Genomic DNA, 21,868 nt, shown 5'->3' with positions numbered 1-21,868 from the left:
ACATATATGAAAGGGATGTGGTACCACAGTGAGAAGACTGAACTGAGAGGCGGAAGCCAGTGGAAATTCATCCATAAAACAGGAAGTTGCCCAGAATGGATGACTCAGTTGGGTGGCCTTGTCCTTATCCCAACAGGAAAATGTCCTCTGGTTCTGCCCTAGGTGACTGACCAGCTGTTACGTCCAGATGCTCCCATGCCTTCTGGCTTCTGGCTGGTTCTACCAATGCGGACCCTTGGCAGAGATGGGAGGGATGTGCTATGCTGTGCTTAGTCACTCAGTCGTGTCTGCCCCCACGGACTGTGGCCCACCAGGCTCCTCTGTCCATGGGATTCTCCAGGCAAGAATACTGGAGTGGGTTGCCATGCCCTCCTCCAGGGGATCTTCCCCACCCAGGGATTAAATCCAGGTCTCTCGCATTGCAGGCAGATTCTTTACCAATCTGAGCCACCAGGAAAGCTCAAGAATACTGGAGTGGGTAGCCTATCCCTTCTCCAGGGGAACTTCCTGACCCAGGAACTGAACCAGGGTCTCCTGCACCGCAAGTGGATTCTTTATCTGCTGAGCTACCAGGGAAGTCTGATGGGAGGGATATGGGGATATAACGTTAAGGCTTACCCTTGGTTCTCCTCCTGTGAGGATTCCAAAGGTCACTGCTCCTCTTAAAGGCTCCTGCTTACAGAAATTCCCTGGTGGTCCAGTGGTTAGGACTTTTTTTTTCACTGCCAAGGGCCTGGGTTTGACCTCTGGTTGGGGAACTAAGATACCACATGCCGTGTGACATGGCCAAATAAATAAGTAATACATTTTTTAAGAAGGGCTCCTGTTTTCCACGACTGCGCCCCCCACATGACATCATCCTTCAGGCCTGCATTCGTGTGCGGGCCCCACCCATGGTGTCCTCCTACGCACTGCCCACATCCGTGGTATTGGTACCCTTGTAAATCAACCCTCTTTGCCTTACCCCAATTTAAATGCTTCTGGAGCCTTGACTGATGCTAGAAGATTCTGAACTAGATTCTGGAAGATTCCTCCCAGCTGTCATTCTGCACATGATCATTTGTGAACTAACTTGGCTTGCCTGTTCTTCTTTCTCCAAAGTTACAATTCTTGAATTCTTCAAGTTCAGATGGTGTGTCAATTATTAACAGAGGAGAGTGCTCTGCATTCACTTCATTTTCCTAAAAGTGTAACTACTGTCCACAATCAGAAGTAAGACAGAAGTCAAAAGTAAGTAAAATAAGGGCACAGCTTTATTTCACTACAAGGCAGTAAGTACACTGTCATATCAAAAGTTCAGTACCGGCCATCTTGCACCAAAGGTTCTTAAGGCAGCAACTGGCTATTGACCCCAGCTGCAAACACACAGGTTGTGTGTGGCAGTTCTGAGAGCATACACTTAAGGACTCTGGAGAATGCTGATTAAACACATAAGCCCTGAATTAAAGAACAGTCAGGCTGAACTCAAAACAAAACACAGGACATCAACAACACAGATCTCCCAATAAGGAAGTGCAATGCACCCTCTTATAAACCAACAAGAACAAAAAAAAAAAAGAAAACAAGAAACAACCACAAATGCAAAATCTCCCAAATAAGTTTTCCAATGTATTACAAAAGGAAAAAAGTATATATATATATGTATATATATATATATATAAAATAAAAACGTTTGACAATACTAGTGCATAGTCAATTACCTAACACCAAGTTTCTTTTCTCTCCCTCCCAAGCACTACTGCCCTTCTGATAACTAGCAGCATGTCTACAGGCTAAATCCATAGCAGCAAAACACATTTTTTTCCCATTTGGCATGTACAAAATTAAATTACTGAATAAAAATATAATTTTTTATAAAACTATTTCATACAGTAATAATTTTTAAAGCAAGCTAACAACAACAAAAAAACCCTCATAAAATGGTTTGGTACAATAAACGTACCTCCAATGTTATTGACCATAAATGAGCATTTACAATATTGATTACTTATTCCACGGAGTGAAGCCAACATTTATAGTAATGCATTGTGTTTAGTGATTGAGAAAAGTGATATTGGAGTACCATTTTTTTGTGTTAAATTTCAAAAACCTCATCACAGAAAAAATACTGGTCTGTTGGATCCTCTTAAAATACAGATAAATCATTTTATGTTTTTTTAAAAAAAATCTCCATTAAGATACTAACCACTGACTACAATCCATGACCTAATAATTTAGGTAAAACTGTTACACTTATTAATTTTTTAAAAAATCCGTTTAGGTGGGTGAAATCTCACACGATTTCACCCACCTAAATGCACTTGGTGCTTCTCTCAACTGTTGTACCACAACAAAAATAGGCTCTTCTCCCATTCATGAAAAGTTTCATGTAGAGGAATGCTATATTCCAAGTCAACTTGAAGTGTTCTGAAAACCATAATGCTTGTCTGCAAACGTCTCACATGACCAGAGTCCGGGTTGAGAAGGCATTCACGTATTTCCGAGGCTGACCGGAAGCTGTCATCTGATCGTCTGTCTTCCCACAGGATGCGGATTCCCAAGCACCGCTACAAGGCTAACAGGGGTGGGCAGAGAGAGGGTAAGGGCAAGGTCAGAGCGCGAAGCACATGCTTTAGCCCACGGATGGACTCCCAACCCCACCTGGCCCAGCAGAAAAAAATGCTGACCTCCAGACAGCAAGTGGGAGACACGGGGGAGCCTTAGTCAGATAAAATCTTCACTCTGACAACCAGGAATTCAGCATTCTTAAGTGATATTAATTATCAGAAATTGTTTGTCGTGAAGAGAGAAAACCCACTCCAAGCAGTATGATAAGATCCAGCTGTATCTTCATGTTTGAGTGCTTTTTGTCTATTAGCAGATTTTACAGACGTAGAGACAGGAATGAGTCCAGTCCCCCACATACCTAAGGTGAGCTGTGGGCATTGACTCTTTGAGCAAACTGGTGAGTGCTTGAGCTGCCCACGGAAGCAGCTCCCATAGGTGCCAGAATTGATCAACCCTTACTAAACATAGTACATATTTTTAATCAAGTTAATTACATTTAAATGTATCAACTCAAATGGATATTGATCAATGAAATACCAATTAATTAAGTAATTTCTATTTATTAGAATAGCTTACTTTTTAAAGATGCATTGAAAGATACAGGATGGAACTAATATCTCACAGGCAGCATCCGGATCCAGATTCTTCACACACATGATCTCATTTACACAGCACAGCCACCCTGGGTGGGGGTTCATTCTCTCTTTTAATTGAGCAGGAAATGGAGACTCAGAAAATGCAGATAACTTGCCCAAAGCCAATCAGTGGGGAAGCTGTGGAATGGTTTTGAACCTGTGTCTGCTTTCTGCCTAGCCCCCCTCCTATCTGCTCTCCACGTGTGCGTGTTCAGTCATGTGCGACTCTTTTTGACCCCATGGACTATAGCCCACAGGGGTCCTCTACCCATGGGACTTTTCCAGCAAGAATACTGTAGTGGATTGCCATTTCCTCCTCCAGAGGATCTTTCCGACCTAGGGATCTAACCCCGGTCTCCTGCGTCTCCTGCATCCTAAGCAGATTCTTTACCGCTGAGCCACCAGGGAAGCCGTCTGCCCTCCATGTCGCTTCAAACCAAAATATCTAAGATTTGTGCAAGGCCTCTGCTCTTTAGAGCATTAAGTCTGCCCTACTTAGCTCCCAAGAGTACTGAAGATGCTTACAAAATGAATATAAATGAACAGGATTTAAAACATAGATAAGGGTGGGTCACCAAGAAATGTGGAAAAAATAAACAATACAAAGAGCTGAGATTTGGATTCAAAATACTTGCCATGAACTATAATGCACCAACAAGATGTCAATCTCAAAACTAACTCTGAGCTCTCTAGCAGTCAATGCAAAGAGAAACACAGAAACACAAGCAGTTGTAAGATTTGCTGTCCATAAGCTCAAAAGTAAGTCAGTGGTTTAGAAAAAGCACAGCTATTCCTAGTATTTATATCCAAGTGGGATGTTTCTCATGGACAGAAGAAGAACAAGAAAAGAAAAGGCTTCTGCTCTTTAGAGCCTCAAGTGTCCCTCAGAACAGTGGTCCCTGACCTTTTTGGCACCAGAGATCAGTTTCATGGAAGACAATTTTTCCATGGACCAAGGGTGGGAGGATGGTTTCAGGATAACTCAAGCACATTACAGTTACTGTGCACTTTACTTCTATTATTATTACAACAGCTCCACCTCGGATCATCAAGCATGAGATCCCGGAGGTAGAGACCCCTGCTTTAGAGACGAAACGAGCCCCTGACGCCGGTGAAGTGATGGCAGGCAGATGAAAGGTTTGTGGCACCACAGCCAGAAGAAGAGGAGATAGGACGCCCAGGAACAGCCAGGGCCATGCTCTAGGCAGAGGGCATGAATAGGCAGGATTGAGATCGACAGGTGGTAAAGAGGGTAACCCAGGTGGCAAAATAACATGAAAGAGGCAGGAAGCTGCAATTTGTACATTGCTTGTGGGAGGGACAGGGAGACAGAGAGGAAGGAATAAGAGGATTAAACATGAGTACCACTCATGTTTCTAAGTATTTTGCATGTATCATCTCATTTAATTCTCACAAACACCCGTGGATTAGGCATGGCTCATTACCTCTGTTTTAGAGAGCAGGCAATTTTACAGGAAGAGAGAACATGGGCAACATCCTTAAAGTCATCCAGCTAAGAAGTGATGAAGTAGGAGTGTGAATCCAGGCTCTAATGAGTATGTATAAGTTGCTGCTTCGTTCAGAGTTCTTATGAATGGGAAATGTGTGGTCTGGTCAGCAGGGCCTCAGAATGCAGGAAGAAACACTGAGATGAGGTGTTAAAGTCATCAGGCTATTTAACAAAGAGGTAGGATAATTCTGAACGAATATGGTGTTTGTGCGGTGATGGGACTTCTTTGCCTAGGGTCTGGAACAAGGTTTCAGCGGCATAAGATTTACAGTGCCATGTTTCTAACTTGTAAACTTTCACAGGACACAAACTAGATTTCCCAGTTTCTGCCCAATCTGTTGTGCCAGCTCACTGTCAACGTAAAAGCACCATCCAAGTTTACACATGTTTACTCTCAAGGCTCAGAGGCTGAATACATAACTTGAAATACTACATAAGCAAGATTGATTATAATATTTTCCTGGAACTGTGAATCACAAAACAACAGGACAAAGATGACATCTGTTCTGGGCTGACTTCTGCCACTGAGTCACATTTAATGTTTTCTAAATAAAATCACCAGGGTAGTTTAAGCATTCTATGATACAGTTCTGAATAAATGGTATTTCTGTAGTTTGACTCATTGGAAAAGACCCTGATGCTGGGAAAGACTGAAGGCAAAAGAAGGGGGCAACAGAGGATGAGATGGTTAGATAGCACCTCTGACTCAATGGACATGAATTTGTGCAAACTCCAGGAGACAGTGAAGGACAGAGGAGCCTGGTGTGCTGCCGTCAATGGGCTTGCAAAGAGTTGGACATGACTTAGCGACTAAACAACAATGAACTCTAGTTTGAAGGAAGTGGATTAAATATACATATCTCTCTGGTGTAAATCTGTCCATTCAAATCCCATATTTTAGTTTAGTTGATTGCTCACATGTTGTTGCTAACATTTTTCAGTGCAGCACTGGAATACCAAAATGACACAAGAAACCCAATTAACAAAATAAAATTTAATGGAATCATTGTAATTATTGAGCTTGTGTTTGTAGTAACACACATAGAACATATATGATAATGTGACATATAAGAATGTGACATCGTAACATATGACAATGTGAGACAAAATAACAATATGACATATAATAACTACCATTTGAGAGTGAATAATTAAAGATGATGGCTGTCCACCATGAGTACTATGCAGGGCTTAGAATCAATGATGAACACAGAACAAAGTACACTGATAATAAAATCAGATGACTAAAGAAGATGCAGAATATTTTAATATACTAATCTTATATGTAAACATAAAGATACACACAAAACTAAAAAATGTATGTTTTGAAAGAATACAGACAAACAAATAAGAGGGAAAGGAGAAAAAAAGTGAAAATGGAGGTAAAAGTGAGGGGCAAGGAAGAGAGGATGGTTTATGTTTTTCTCTAGCTAAGAATTTTTCTACTTAGCTATGCTTCAATTAATACAAAATAAGTTTCTATATTAAATGAAATTAAGTATCTTAAAGTACCATATTAAAAGAATCTAATGCTTGCTTTTGGACTTTTCAGGTTGGCTGCATGGTAAGGAATCTGCCTGCCAATGCAGGAGACCCAGGTTCAATCCTTGGGTTGGGAAGATCCCCTGGAGATGGAAATGGCAACCCGCTCCAGTTTCTTGTCTGGGAAATCCAGTGGACAGAGAAGCCTAGCAGGCTACAGTCCATGGGGTGGCAAAGAGTTGGATACGACTTAGCGACTAAATAAAAACATGCTTGCTTTTACAATGTCTCTTAGTAAAAGTCAAGTTCTGACACTTGACAATATGATACTTAATTCAGAATTCCCAATGTCTGTTCAGGAGAAGCTAAAACAATTATCACCCCCTAGTATATTTTCAACTTGAGCGTCGTGTTTTGTTGGATCTCTCAGATGGCTCATCATTTTATTCATGTTTGGCTTTTCCTCCAGGACCAGATATTTAAAACAAGATCAATACAAAGAATGTACCCTATATTTTAAATTAATTTTTTGAAAAAAATTCAATCAGCCTCTCCCAAGTAGAAATGAAATTTATGAAGAAATATATCAAGTTAACTGAAATATCCAAATTTCAGAAAGCAGCGCATTTCAGGGACACCCAAGTCCTGAGGCTCATAGCCGAGAGCGGACAAGATGACTTGGAACACCTAAATCTCCCAGTGTAGACAGACAGCAGGGCACAGTACCCACTTTGTGCAAGAAAAACAGACCGGAACAAAAAGGAGAGCATTGAGAGGACAGCTCCTTTTCTGCATCTTGAAAGTATAAAGCTAATACTTTTTACAACCAAGAATGGAAAAACTGGTCAGAGCAGTCACATACCTACTTCACGAAAGCAAAGTAAGAGCAGAAGGTCAAGTACTGGGTAAGAAAAGAAATGTTGACGTCCACCAGCCGAAAGGGCAGCTGCCTCTTCTTGCAATTTCTTTCTCCCTCCTTACCTTGAAGCCTTAGGGTCCTAGGCCAACTTTTCAAGCAGACAGAATAGTTTAACAAAGGAAGATTTAAATGTCTTCATGCTAGAAGGATTTTTTTTTTTAATACTGTCAAGTAGATCCTTGTGTATCCTCCTTATTCCCTCTCCATAAAGGTTAGTTTCACTTAAAGAATTGGTAAGAATTTCTGCACATGAATCCTTGTTAAATGACTAACCCATGGGGCTGTTACAGACATGTCACTCTACCCTAATTCATTTCAAAGTTAATAATCCTGCCACACATCCTCCTCCTCTTGCCCGCAAGTCATCTCACTTATCCACGATGTATCTTTGACCGCCCCTGGGCAGAGATGAACTGTAAACAGGCTGTCAGAGCTCTAACTGGGATATCCTGCTGAAGCACTTTAAATAAATACTCTGATCCTCGGCAGAAAACAGAAGAAATCAAATGAGACAAAACCATGTCCACAGGTGATTTTCTGTCGGAATTAGATTATCTTCATATTTTTCACTAAGAATATGAATGGTTTTTTTCATCACGCTGAACAAGAACCACTATTGTTGTGACATTCATAGAGCAACTTCACACAATAACTGCTGATATCAACAGCCTTGGCAGGGTATGTGTTGTACAATTTACAGAGCTCATAAGAAACCTATGGAAGTCATAAAAGAATGACTTTGTAAAACCAAAGCAACTTATGAGATGGTTTTACATTTTTCTGTTTCATTTTTTAAAATAATAGCAGATATAAATGGTGTCCAAAAGACTTAAGAATTATGTGATTATTCCATTTAATCTATCCATAGAAAAGACTTTTAAAGTGAAAGTGAAGTGAAAGTCGCTCAGTCGTGTCTGACTCTTTGCAACTCCATGGACTATACAGTCCATGGAATTCTCTAGGCCAGAATATTGGAGTGGGCAGCCTTTCCCTTCTCCAGGGGATCTTTCCAACCCAGGGATTGAACCCTCCTGCCTTGCAGGAGGATTCTTTACCAACTGAGCTATCATGGAAGCCCAGAACTAAAAGTCTAAAAATCAGAACTCAGTCTCAAAGAGGCATCTTTTAAAATGTATTTGTTATAAAAGATAATGTAGAAATCTTTAGTTGTATCTTCAAAGTCAAGAATAAACCTGAGATGAAGGGTCACTGAGGTAAGGTTAGTTGTTATCAAACTTTTCCTGTGCATAAATGCTGCACAAAACAATCAAATGTGCCCAACTTCAGGATTGATAACTTTTCATAGAAAAGAGCCCTAAAAGTTAAGGGATCAAAGGTGCAGATGGTGCTGTGGGGTGCCCCATCCACCAGTGCTTCCACATGCCACCCAGACCTAAGTTAACAATTACTATGAAGAATGGTCTTTCTCCAAATTTGGAGTTGTCCCCAGTGTCTCTGGGGATATTTTCATCTTACTTGTTGATAGATTCCCCAACAGTTTTAATCACATAACCTCAGGTGTCACAATTTTTTGGAAGAAAACCTCTTTCCTTAGTAACGTGTTGGTTTTAACTATTAAGATTAAAGCAAGTGCCAATTAAAGCAATTATACCTCTGTTGGCCCAAGGAAAATCCAATATCACAGTGTTTACCAAACCCAACCAAACAAAAAAAATCCAGGTCTTGTACTCTCTGGGGTAAGGCACTCTGAATTTGAGCTCAACTTTCCTTCCTCACTCATTTAGCCTTTCCAGTTCATCCCAAAACTATACATGGCAAAGTTATTTTATAAAATATATTGAAAGAAGGCTGCTGAAATATTACTAACAGCTATATGAAACCTTGCCAGGGCAAGTGGAAAAAAAGTGACCCAAGGGAGAACTAAGTGAACACAGAGGTATCCAGGGAAGCAGGTCAACAACAGCATACCAACACTAAGAAATGCCCGGAAAGATCTATGTCACATGGAGACGGACTGTTTCTAAGTCTGTTGACATGCCAACACAGGCAGCAGAAAAATGAGAAGACCAGTAAGTCAGTTGTTTGATCTCCATAATACCGAAGAGATCTGACTACCTTTTTTTCAGGAATCAGTTGAATCAGCAATCTCTTTTGGTGACCCACTGACACAGTTCTGCCAGAGTGGAAGAAGGAAGGAGAAAGAACATGTGAGAAGAAATGACGCACCTCAGTGCAAGCGGACCTGGCTGCTGGTGAAGCCTCCCTGCGTACGTTTCTAAGGACAGGGACCATCTAAAAGAGGCCCCACCAATGCACGCTGGTGGGAGTGCTGTCATTCTGAAAGTAATATTATATCCATTTGATCTTCACAGCAACCCTGTATGATAAATGGAGGACAAACTATAGTCCCCAGTATACCGATGAGCATTTTCGTTTGAAGAAGTTCATGAATTAAAAACATGCAATTGGAAATTGGTAAAGTCTGGATTAGAACCCAGGTGCCTGTTGTGTGCATGCTAGTTGTATCACACTTCTTAGCCATGCCGATCAAGCAAAAAGGGTTTGCCTCATTGTTTGAAAAATTCATAAACAATTCATATTAAAGTTAGGAGCAATCCAAAGCACATGGAACTGGAAAAGTGAGTTTTAGCTGCTTGCAATAATACTGTAAGATTCTTTGATGCTGTGCAAATGTGTTTAAGTATTAATAGCTTGAGAAATTTACTTAAATTAAACTCACTTTTAAAAAAGTAAGGCGAAGACAAGCCAAGTCAGGAAATTAAAATTTAAGGCTGTCACTCTGTGGTTACAAAAAAGAGGAAAGAGAGTGAGTAAAAAGCATATGAACACATCTTTTACATTTGGGTTTTAAACAGGAATAAAAGAAAATTATAATTTAAGAGAAAAATACACAAGTTCAGAGGCTTTTAACTTAAGTGTAGTTCCGGATCTACCAATGAAAATGTCTCCCTTAGGGAATGTTTATTGGCAAAATGTTATTTATTTCAAAATGTAAAGCAAATCAAAAGCACAGGCAGTTCTTTTCTCCTTACTGAGGGAGTTCTGTGCACGGCACATGTGTGTGTGTGTGTGTGTGTGTGTCTGACTGTCTGTCTGTCTGCCAGTCTTGGCCCCTTTCAGAGTAACTTTCAAATAGCAGGATCCAGAAGGGTTCCACAGTGAACCTGCCTTTTCCATCCCAAACTGCAAGTTTTCTAAGCTGAGTATCTATTTCCTCATTTGTGATCATTTTATAACCTTCTAGACTATTCTCTACCACCATACAACATGGAGAAACTGGCACAATGATCTGAAAAGCTCACATATTCTGAGCTACCTGAAAGACACAAATATCAAAAATGTCTCAGAACATTTTTATTGAGTCCTGTCCCTGTTTGTTTTTAAAGTTAAGGCAACTAAAAAAAAAAGAAGAAATCCAACTATACTATTATGCAGCTGCTGCAAATTCCTTTTTAAAAAAGATCAAGCATAAATAATTTCAAAAACAAATATAACATTGTTTGTGCATAATGGCTTATACTTGCCTCTAAATATTATAGCTTATGGACTAGGGGATACATGGAAAGCTCAAGCTATTAAAATTCTTTGCTTCTCAATGACAATCCATATAACAAATGGGCATACCTAGCAGCCTGAGTTTGGTCTCTACATACCCTTTCCCACTAAAAGATCATGGCACTTGGGGAAATGGCTGGTTCCAAGCAGAGAGGAAGGAAATGTAGCTATTACATGTATTCGTGTCTAAGCAGGGCTTCCCAGGTGGCGCTAGTGGTAAAGAACCCTCCTGCCAATGCAAGAGACATAAGAGACACAGGTTCAATCCCTGGGTCAGGAAGATCCCCTGGAAGAGGGCCTTGCAACCCACTCCAGTATTCTTGCCTGGAGAATCCCACAGACAGAGAAGCCTGGCAGGCTACAGTCCATGAAGTCACAGAGTTGAACATGGCTGAAGTGACTTGTGGCATATGCATTTACATGTGCATTAGAATCTGAACTATAAAATCCCAATATTTGGGGCCTCAAAACAATAACTGCTCTGCTTAAAGTGTTGTGGGTGTAATTAAGTCAGGAACCATTAACACTGAAATGACAGAACACAGAATTGCAGGGTTGGTGTAGTTGTCAATAAACTTCTCCTGTACCGAAGCAAGTGTATTTAGTCAGTTAGATGGACAATCATCTGCAGTATTCAACTGACAAACATTTCATATTTTAGAAGTATCAGAATTTTAAAATATTTTAGGAGTCAAATTTAGTTGTTTTAATTAAATGTACTCTAATGAAATGTCTAGGTTGTTTGGATAAAATCCCATTTAAACTGATACATTTATTAAAAGTACAAATTATAAAATTTCTAGATTATATAAAGTACTCAAGTTGAATAGCCAGGTCAGTTAACAAATGCACAATATGTTCAACAGTGCCATGGCATGAAAAATCTGTTCAATTAGGTCAAATTGAATTATCAATGGAAATATATGATAAATCATAATGGTTTTAACAAAAAGATTACTAAATTGCTTAAAAATCTATATAAATATTATTGAGCCAGGTTTATATGAAATATAGGCAATATATGCTTAAATACTTAGAATGAATGACCTGATGCATTTTCTAATATTTATCACAAAAATTTGAAACATTTTAGAAATCATATATTTCTATGGTACTAGAAGCTAGGTTTCCATGACACAAAATGAAGGAGATACTTGGTAGGTGCCATTCACTCTTAAAATGAATTAGTTATCTATTATAGCAAGTTATTAAAATATAGTTTAGTAGTGTACATCAGTAAAACCATATAGTGTACATGAAAGCATTGACTCCAAAATCAGCTTGTGGTGTCAATTATTTAGGTGGGTGGAGTTGACAACTGCTACCTTCACCGTTTGATGTATGTAGGTGGCTTAATCTCAGGATACAATGATAGAATTTGAAGAGTACCAAACATGACTCATTGATATGCTAGAAAATACAGATTAATAAAAACAAGTGACTACTTAATACTGAGCTTCAAGGATGAGGAATATTGGATTGGCCAAGAAGTTTGCTTATAAGATGCTATAGAAAAACCTGAATAAACCTTTTGGCCAACCCAATAGTCTCATTAAATAAAATATAATGATAATAAAGTTCCATATTGATTAGTTTTTTAATTCAATAGCATTAAAACATTTAAGGTAAGAATTAGCCAACCTATTTTTATAAACACTGATATTGTTGCCAAGTTTTATATAATACATATTTGATATCTGTACTGCGTTTGGCTTAATATATTTTATCTTTGCATAAAAGTTTAGATTTAGGTTTTGCTGAACACTATCTGGTTAGGCCAAAAGCTTTAGGATTTAGTTTTAGGGAAAGAACCAGGGGTTTTCAACTTCATAATGATAACTGTCCCCAAATATATTTACATGTTGCAATTTAGCACTTAGAATGCACTTTTTCTTACTACTATAAACATAAGTCAGATCCTAGCCTAGGTTACAAAATTACATAAAACTTAATTAATTAAAAGCTTAATAATAAAGCTTAATTAATGCACTAATAGCACTAGCCAAATCCTATCCTCTGGAAACCCAGGGCCAAAAAATTCATGGAGGAAGAAGGCAAGAAAAACGAAGAAAAAAAGCATTTTCATTCTGGATCTAGGAGCAGCTCTAGGTAAAATTTTGTAATGGGTGACCTTTGCTTTCTTCTAATCTCCTTTCTGGATTCCCCCTTATGCAGAGTTTGTTCTTTTCCTCATCTCCCCATTCTGTGCCATATTCTGAGTCTTCTTCACACTTCTACCCAGGCCTGATCAACTCAGGAAAGACTCCGGATCCCCTCAAGGACTGTCTTTCCCTAGCCCACAGTCTAGTCAATAGTCACCTTTTATCAGCGCAGTAGGATCAGTCCAAGGAGAGCAATCTGATGGAATTAAGACACGGAGTGTGCCTACAGCCCTTCTAGCTGTATTTGCATTTCTTAAAAATAATGCTAAGTATCACAAATGCTTTAAAGGGGGTAGTTTTAAGATTCTCCTAATTTGGAGAGTGCAGGCCCACCACAGTGACAAGAAAGCCCATCCCGGAACAGGACACTCTTTCAGATCACACCGTCTCATACTGTACCTTCCCTCACAGGACAAATATGACTTTTCACTTCCGAATCCAGGTTCTCTATATGCTCCAGGGTTTATGGTTTTTCCCTCAGTGTGGCAAGGGGGAGATGAAGGGGGGTGCTTTGCAGGTGGCTGGGTACTGTGTTATTTAATGCTGGGAACCGCTGTAAATAATTTAAGGGAGCAAATTTGCATTCTTATTTACATTTGGTTCAGGATTAATTTGGAATTTGTTGTATTTCATCAACATACACCTACTTCAGAAAAAGGGAAATCTCTTTTGATATTAAAACCTGAGAGCAGATGTTCAACCAGAGATTAGCCACATAACACTGACAGTTGACTTTCTCATTCTGATAGTCAAATATGTTGTAATTCTTTTCTAGCTATCTAATTTCAAACTTCATTGAAAATCTAAACAAGGTCTGAGCTTTGATGGCTTAGTGAGGGAATAGAAAAAGTAAAAATTTTGAAACTAAAAGTAAACTATACCAATTATTTAAGAAAACCTTTAAAAGCAGAAGAAAGAGATACTGTCATATGTGATTAACAATCTTAGTCTCAGTCACAGTAAGAAATGCTTCACTTCATCATTCTTTGGAAGCTTGCTCTAATAAAAAAATTTTCAGTGAGTCTCATATGAGTGGCAACAAGGAATCTTAGGAGTCTTTTAGACATTGGGAATTATTTAAAAGCATCACCGCACTACATCTAAAATGTCTTTTTTAAAAAAAAGTTTTATAGTGAATGACTTTTTAGATACCAATGCTGGAATAGTAATTACCTGCAAGGGACTTGCCAGGGACCTGTTTTTAGGTACTGTAAATGCTTTGAGAACATTGTCTTCATCTTCTGATACTGGCGTCATTAAAACGGAACTTGTAAGAATATTCTAAAGGGAAAGAGAATAATTTGAAATTGAAATGAGGTAGGATAATAAGGGGACTGACAGAATTCTAACACTTGAAAGAGTAGATTACTATGAGTTGACACACATTAGCAGGAAAAAAATGCAGGTATCTGCCAGAAATTCTCTGCCCAATGAGCTAAATGGAGAACTCAATTCTGCACTAACCCTAATCCCACTGGGGCAAACATCACTAAAACAAAAAGCTTTGAGGTCCCACACAGTTCCAGGAATGAGGCAGGGCACTCAAAAACATCTGCTAAATGAGTTGATAAAGACACATCTTTAAAATGAAAGATTTACTAAGCTCTGGTGAGAGAACTGTTCATTTCATATAATGGTAAGAAATCTTTCCGAGTTACAGATTAAATGGTAGTATAGTTTAAAGGTGAAAAGAATGGAATTTAGAACCAAAGTTCTAACCCAGAACCACCCCTTATAAGCTATACACTCTTAAGCAGTGACTAAGCTTCCTCATGCCTCAGTTTCCCTACTAGTATAATGGAAATGACAATGTTACCAGCCTTGTAGGGCGCTTGTGAGGGTTAGATATCTGAGTTAATGCATCTAAAGCTCTGAGAATATTAATCACCACTCTGTACACACTGAATAAATATTAGCAATTGCTATTACCTCTGATTCTTCATAAGAGAAAAGGGTCATCATTCACAAATTACAATCTTTTAAAATAATGGTTAACTAAGAGGAAAACAAAACAACAACTACCAAGCTATGAAAAGACACAGAAAACATTTAAGAGCATATTACTAAGTGAAAGAAGCTAGTCAGGAAGCTTCATACTGTATGATTTCAACTATATAACATTATGGAAGATGCAAAATTATAGAGACTAAAAAGATCAGTGGGTGCCAGAAGTTGAGGGAGAGGGCAGGACAACTAGACAGAACATGGAGGACCTTCGGGGCTGTGAAACTATGCCCTATTATAGTATAACTGTGGATAAATGTCAGTATAAATTTGTCCAAATACATAGAGTGTATAACACCAAGAGTCAACTCTGGGGTAAACTGTGGGTTTAGGGTGACGATGTGCCAATGTGGGCTCATCGGTTGTAACAAATGTAACCCCCTGGTGGGTGATGTTGCCAAGGGGGAGGCTGTGCATATGTGAGGGTGAGGATACGTGGAAAATCTCTGTTATCTTTTGCTCAACTTTGCTACTAACTTAAGACTGCTCTGAAAAATAGTCTGTTTTAAAAAATGGTCATAACCAAAGCAATGCAACATTGTGTATGATAAAGGGCATTTGCTACATACACTATGATTAGCACTATGCCCCATACAAAGAGTCTGACAGGACTGAGCATGCACGCACACACTCAGATGCTACATAAAACCAAACAGGAGACAACTTACCAAGGAGGAAATACAGGTATCCCCTGCTATTCAAAAGTTCACTTCACACCACTTCACTCTGATGAAAGCCCTACGTTAGTATTTATTTTCATGAACGGCTAACCAATAGAAATCCAAAGAGAATTTTTGCTCTTGTTTTGCAGCCAACTATTACAGAGGCAACACACACCCTGAGCGGTGAGCGGCGACACCCCGTTCCCTCCCAGGCGGTCCTCTCAGCATCTCAGCATCAGGTGCCACAGTTTAGAACTGGTATGAGCATCTTCATCTCAATTTACTTATTTTCACTCATTTTTGACTGAAGCATAGTTGCTTTAAAATATTATATTAGTTTCTGGTGTACAACATGTACAACACGATATTTTTATACATTACACATCATACACAGTTATTATAAAATACTATCTTTCTCATGCTACACATTGAAAGCGAAAAACGAAAGTGCTAGTCACTCAGTCATGTCCGACTCTTAGTGACCCCGTGGACTGTAGCCTGCCAGGCTCCTCTGTCCATGGGATTCTCTAGGTGCTATACATTATATCCCTGTAATATTTATTTTATACCTGGGAGCCTGTACCTCTTAAACCTCTTCACCTATTTCATCCTTCTCCCCACCCCTTTTCCCTCAGCAACCACTAGCTTGTACTCTGCATCTGTGAGTCTGTTTTTATTTGTTTCTTTGTTTTGTTTTCTAAAATTCGATTTACTTTTTGCACCTGTTAGTAAGGTAAGTCCTAAGGTAAACCACTTCTTTGCTTTATGGTGGCTCAGTGGTAAAGAATCCGCATGCCATGCAGGAGACCTGGGTTCGGTCCCTGGGTTGGGAAGATCCCTTGCAGAAGGAAATGGCAACCCACTCCAGTATTCTTGGCTGGGAAATCCCATGGATAGAGGAGCCTGGTGGACTAAAGTCCATGTGGTCACCAGAGTCGGACATGACTTTGTGACTAAACCACCACCAAAGGTTTCACAGGAATGCTCTACTTTCAGATCGCAGGAGAAACTTGTACTACTTTTAGAAGAAAGACAAGTAAATTAAAAGATAATGTAAAAATTAGCATTGTTTTCATGGAAATATGTATTTACATGCCATAGATTTTTTTAAGTAGCCAGGACTCTTAACTCATGAGTGAATAAACAACAAACAAGTTTGCAGTAGAACAGAATCTATTTCCAACACGTGGACAAAATCTCACTATATGTTCAACACTGATGACCATAAGAAAATAATGTGAGCGAATACTGAGAAGTATGATGCACGAAAGAGTGCCGAAACCACAGTGGCCCCACGTGCCACACACAGAATTCTGTGAGCCACCAACATCTTACAACACGGGGTGTACTTACTGGCACGTCTGCCACAGGCGACGCCTGCGTGAACAGCTGAGTGTTCAGCCTCTCCCCTTCCCAGTGGTTTGAGCAGAAGAAGTTCGCTGCTTTATCGGTTGGAGATTCCACCTAAAAGCAAACAGGAAGCGCTTTGTTCTCTCTAGAGCTAGAACGTCCCAAGAAACAGTTACACTCAAGAGTCAGTATCAGTAAGATGAAAAAAGTCTGAGGATCTAATGGGGAACATGGTGACTATAGCTGATAACACAATATTGTATAGTTGAAATTTGCTAAGACAGTAGAACTTAAACGTCATCACTGGAAAAAAGGTAAATATGTGAGGTAATAGATATACTAATTATCTCAATGGGGGAGAATCCTTTCACAAAGTACATGTATATCAAAACACCACATTGTACACTTTAAATGTCTTATAATTTTGTCAATTATATCTCAGTAAAGCTGAAGAAAAAGTCAATCTCTGGCCAATCTCTCAACCTCTTATCCTCATATGAAAATAAATTCAAAAGGCCCGGTATCTAACCTGCTGGAAATGCTTCCTGACACCAAGCTAAAACTTTGATCTTGGCAAGTGAGATTCCCTTTCTTTTACACTATGAATTAAAGAAACCATTATTTTATTAGTTTCAACTCTCCATGATAGCCAACAATTAAACATCTATGTATCAGTCAGTCATCTATCCATCTCTATATCAGTAATTTTAAAAAGTACAATACAAAGCGGCTTCCTTCTCTTTCCTCTATCCTTTCTAGCATCTTTTCTGTTCAAACAGGAAGGAAATAGAAGTGGCTTGGCTTCCCAATTACAAGGTGGCATGCATATGCTGCCAAGCCTGGTGGTACCTCTTAACAGCATCTCATATGAAAATATTGCATGAAACATGATGTTCCACAGTGCCCACACCAGACACGTCAAGCCGCCCACAAGGAACAAGGGGAGCAGGGTTGTTCTTTTCAAAGGATCCCATGTTTACCTCTTGTTTGATCTTCTTCAGTAAAGGCTGCCCATTTTCTTGAAACTCAGCAACAATCCCAGATTCATCAGATTCCTGTTTGATCACATCCTGTAGGTCTTCTACTAGATGAGACGGTGTCTGAGGCTGAAGGAAAGATTGGGTACATTTGCATCAGAGGAAATTTTCTATCTGTATTAATAAACCAACTAACCCATGAAATTTACTAGAACTTACTAGCATCTTCAGGGGACCATATTTAATTTCTTGAGCTGTGAGTGCATGTTTGAATGGTGTAGGAGTTCTTGGAGAGCTTTCTAGAATTGACCTTTTGATAGCTGGAGTTCTGAAGCTTTAAAAAGAAAACAAGAATTGGTTCAATATGAAAGATCATATGTCCCTTATGTTTCTCTACCTATTAAATGTAATATTCTTCTACTAAATACAATAAACTCTTATTGATATAGAATAGGGTCTGCTGATGGATCACGTATGTATTATTAAGGAAAAGATAATATGGCTATCATGTATTTCCAAATATTTCAAAATATCATACCCCAAAACTAAGAGCATTAAAATATTTCTCATCTTTCTTTAATCATTCTGAAAATACATGTAGTGACTCTAAGCCTTTAAAATGAGCATAAGCATTATGAAGATCTGATGTCATTTACAAATCAACTTTATCTATTCAATATCTTTAACTATTCACAACAGAAAACATGCTAACCTTTGAAAACTAAAAGGTTTTTAAAACTGTTTTTAAAATGTATTTATGGTATCAGAAATAATAAAATTGCATTTTTAAAAGGTTTATTATAATTTATATTGATGTTCGCTGGCATTTCTTGGAATTGGTTAAGCCTTTACTGAATATAAACAATGGCTTAATCATTCCTTGACTTTTAATCATATACTTTTCCTGGGGATGGCAAAACAGGTCCAATCTATAGATAAATTTCAGAAAGAAAAAATAAGATTTAAAAATATAAACTAGGTAAAGAACCATACTCATTCCAAAGTTTATAATTAGAGAGGAAAGAATGTTGAAAATCTTGTTTTCAATGAAAAAGACTTACTGAACAAACAGAAAAACTGAATGGAAAAGTTATATTAAAACTTCCTCTAGATATATAGGAAACTGTGAAGTGAACTACAAAAGATAGTTTATTCTCCCCCATTTCCACCTCTAGGTAGCTCTAACATGCCCAGGACAGACATATTCAATGTGGAAATACACACGATTATGAACATAAAAGTGGATCAGTAAATTATGCACATATAAGTAGATCAGACACTTGGGGACTATTTTCTATTAATTAACTATAAGTAAATAAAACAAATAATTTTTTTCTTGAAACAACGACTTACATAGTATTTTCCTTTTGAATTTTCACAGTCTGGTCTCTATGAAATGGAGTTGTAACAGTCAATTTGTGACCATTTAGTGGGGTGGAAGTTAAAGAAGGCATTTCCAAGTCTAAGTTTTCATGGTTATTGGAAGTGTTTAAGAACTAAATACGAGAAGAAAGAAAAAAATACTTAAGTTAAACAGTGATTCTTTACTCAGCCCAATTTAAAAATCAATGTTAACAAGTAGGTATGTTTTACTGACCCACTATATGAAATAATGATGTTAACAAGCACATAGCGTTTTATTTCAATTTAGCACCCAAGATTTGGAATACAATTTGCAAAAAAACTTCCAAAATCCTAAGAAAACATTCTCAATAAATGACACTTGTCATTAAGGAGAATGAGATGCACTTTTTATTAATGCTAAAAGTGTTGAAGTGACTTCTTTTGGAAAGTAATCGTTTTTCTTTCATACTTTTTTTTCTCTTTAGTCATCTAGGAAACATCATTGTATAAAATTGACATTATGTAGAAAATTCTTAAGTGATAACCTGTATCTCTCAAAACACTGATGTTCTGGGAAAGTAATAGGTGTTCCTCAAATGGTTTTAAGGTAAAACAAATTTGGAAAACATATTGTAATCTCTTGGAAATTCACAATGCACATTAGTGTATTAAAAACTTTGAGAGATCCTGCAGTAAAGAAACTGCCTTAATTTTGTTCAATTCAGTGTTTCCCAAACTTATATACCTGTATATTTAGGTATTTTTCTGGAATATCATTAAAGTCTTACAGAACTAATATACTCCAGAACAGAATCTGGAAAATACAAGTGAAAAATAAGATCAGTTTTTTAGTGGGCATATCATTTGCTCACACTTAGAGTTGTTCTTAAAACAGACTCAACAGACATAACTGGAAAAATGTTTTAAAGTGCCAAATTAACTTCAAATGTTTACATAGTTAAGGAACACAATCTTTGATAAGAATTATAATTTCTATGCCTTAAAAATGTATATGAAACAAGAACATTCATTGGCAAAAAAAATGTGCTAATAAAATATTATGGCATGACTCAGAAGAGCCAATGTTGGGAAAGTGAAATTAAAACGTACGTTATTTTTCTTAAGCATTTGTTCCTCATTTTCTTCCAAAATTTTTTCACTTGAAGATGGATTGGAACCTTTAAATTTTCTAGTTGCACTTCAAATGTTATCTAAACATTTGGTCCCCTCCTCCCCTGGGTCAGTGAATCATGTAATAATAAGTGAACAAAGAGACAGAAAATCTGTTAAAGCTTTTAAAGGGAGGGAAGGGATGGGAGACAATGAAGAAATAGAAATGTTAAACTCCAGTGTGGAAGGAAATAAACGCACATTCCATGCAACTAACCATCCTTCAAATCACCAGAAAGTCAGAGAGAGAACTATGACAAAATCATCAGTCAGTCTACAGATAGCCTAAACTCTCGGAGGCAGTATGACTTAGCAGCAGCTAGAGGCAACGATGGAACGAAATCAGTGAAGACAACAGTAATTAGTCATTTGTTCCAAAGGATTAGTTTCTAGATTATTAAGGCTCAGGTGTCTGTTGAAAATTAGTAACAGCTGTGCAGAAATTGTGCTCTACCTGCGAGGGGGAGAATGGTAGGCTTTTGACAGGGGAACGCTTGGGAGTTGAACTGCTGACGTCAGCAAGTACCAAGGAACTAGAGTGTCCAGAGGCTAAGGGGCTGGCCTGGCCCCGCTTTTTTTGAAGGATGACCCGTGGAATTGTGCTGGGCCTCGCAGGAGGGAAGGGCTTGGGCAGGTCAAGTGAACCCTCACTCAACTTGCGTCTGCTCGCCCTTGCGCTAGGCTCTCCTGCAGGTCTATTCACACTGCCTTCTCTCTGCTGAAGCTGGAGGGCTTTGCCTGCATCGTGTTGGCTAGGTGAAAAATCTGCTTCTTCAAAGAATTCAAAACTGCTGAGATCACCCCACGATGAAGCATCCTGAAACAATGTGGGAGGCACAGAACTTTGAGACAGTGTGTGCGTGGTGTGTGCCATCACCTGAAACACAGCACTGAGAAAGATGCTGAATGCAAAGAAAACACCTGGCCCCCTTGCTAGACTTCCTGTGAAACAGCCTGGAGATTGAAACAGTTGTTCTGGCACAGAGCATGGTGTGTCCCACATGCTGCCTCGAGGCTGGCCCTCCCGGGCGCTGCAGGGAGCTCCCAGTACTCTATCATTTGCATGCAGTTCAAAGCAAAAAGAAAACCTCTTGGGTGGCACTTCTTGGCAATGTTCATCCTCTGTCTGATGGGGATGCAGTAAATGCGTTTTAATCAACTGGGAAACAAAGAAAACGAATTGTCAGCTTTTCTGATGCTGAATTCAAGTTTGTTTCACCGGGGATGGTTTGTGTCAGTGAGCTAGTTGGGACCAGTAATCAGTAATCAATGTTTGTGGAGAAAGCCATGTACCACCAGAGAACTTATTACCACTTCAAATACATTGGAAGATTGCTTTAAGTTCTAAATATTTCTTAAGTGAAGTGAAGTGAAGTGAAGTCGCTCAGTCGTGTCCAACTCTTTGTGACCCCATGGACCGTAGCCCACCAGGCTCCTCTGTCCATGGGATTTCTCCAGGCAAGAATATTGGAGTGGGTTGCCATTTCCTTCTCCAAAATATTTCTTAACGTAATTCTTAATGAGCTATCCAAAAGCAAAGCACAGTTCTAGGAAAACACAAAGGAATAA

The 21,868-nt window shown here is 38.7% G+C and overlaps 1 protein-coding gene across 3 annotated transcripts in view; it reads right to left on the bottom strand.

Moving 5' to 3' along the window:
- Nucleotides 1-1,231: 1,231 nt before the first annotated feature.
- MYB (MYB proto-oncogene, transcription factor) overlaps nucleotides 1,232-21,868 on the bottom strand; it is a 34,706-nt gene continuing 14,069 nt past the window's right edge. Inside the window, exons 10-16 of one of the 3 annotated variants that reach the window (XM_061130476.1) lie at nucleotides 20,754-21,116; nucleotides 19,139-19,281; nucleotides 18,005-18,119; nucleotides 17,789-17,914; nucleotides 16,812-16,922; nucleotides 13,966-14,073; nucleotides 1,232-2,554 (exon numbers count right to left, since the gene is read on the bottom strand). In XM_061130476.1, coding sequence (XP_060986459.1) covers nucleotides 2,438-2,554; nucleotides 13,966-14,073; nucleotides 16,812-16,922; nucleotides 17,789-17,914; nucleotides 18,005-18,119; nucleotides 19,139-19,281; nucleotides 20,754-21,116 — 1,083 coding nt within the window. In that variant the 3' untranslated portion in view covers nucleotides 1,232-2,437. The remainder of the gene's footprint in view (nucleotides 2,555-13,965; nucleotides 14,074-16,811; nucleotides 16,923-17,788; nucleotides 17,915-18,004; nucleotides 18,120-19,138; nucleotides 19,282-20,753; nucleotides 21,117-21,868) is intronic. The other 2 variants (XM_061130477.1, XM_061130478.1) reach the window with 2 other exon arrangements.

The sequence above is a fragment of the Dama dama genome, chromosome 26 (assembly GCF_033118175.1).
Source record: "Dama dama isolate Ldn47 chromosome 26, ASM3311817v1, whole genome shotgun sequence".
NCBI classification, from domain to species: Eukaryota; Metazoa; Chordata; class Mammalia; order Artiodactyla; family Cervidae; genus Dama; species Dama dama.
Note: the sequence above shows the minus strand (reverse complement) of the source record. Positions and strands in the feature narration are given on the sequence as shown.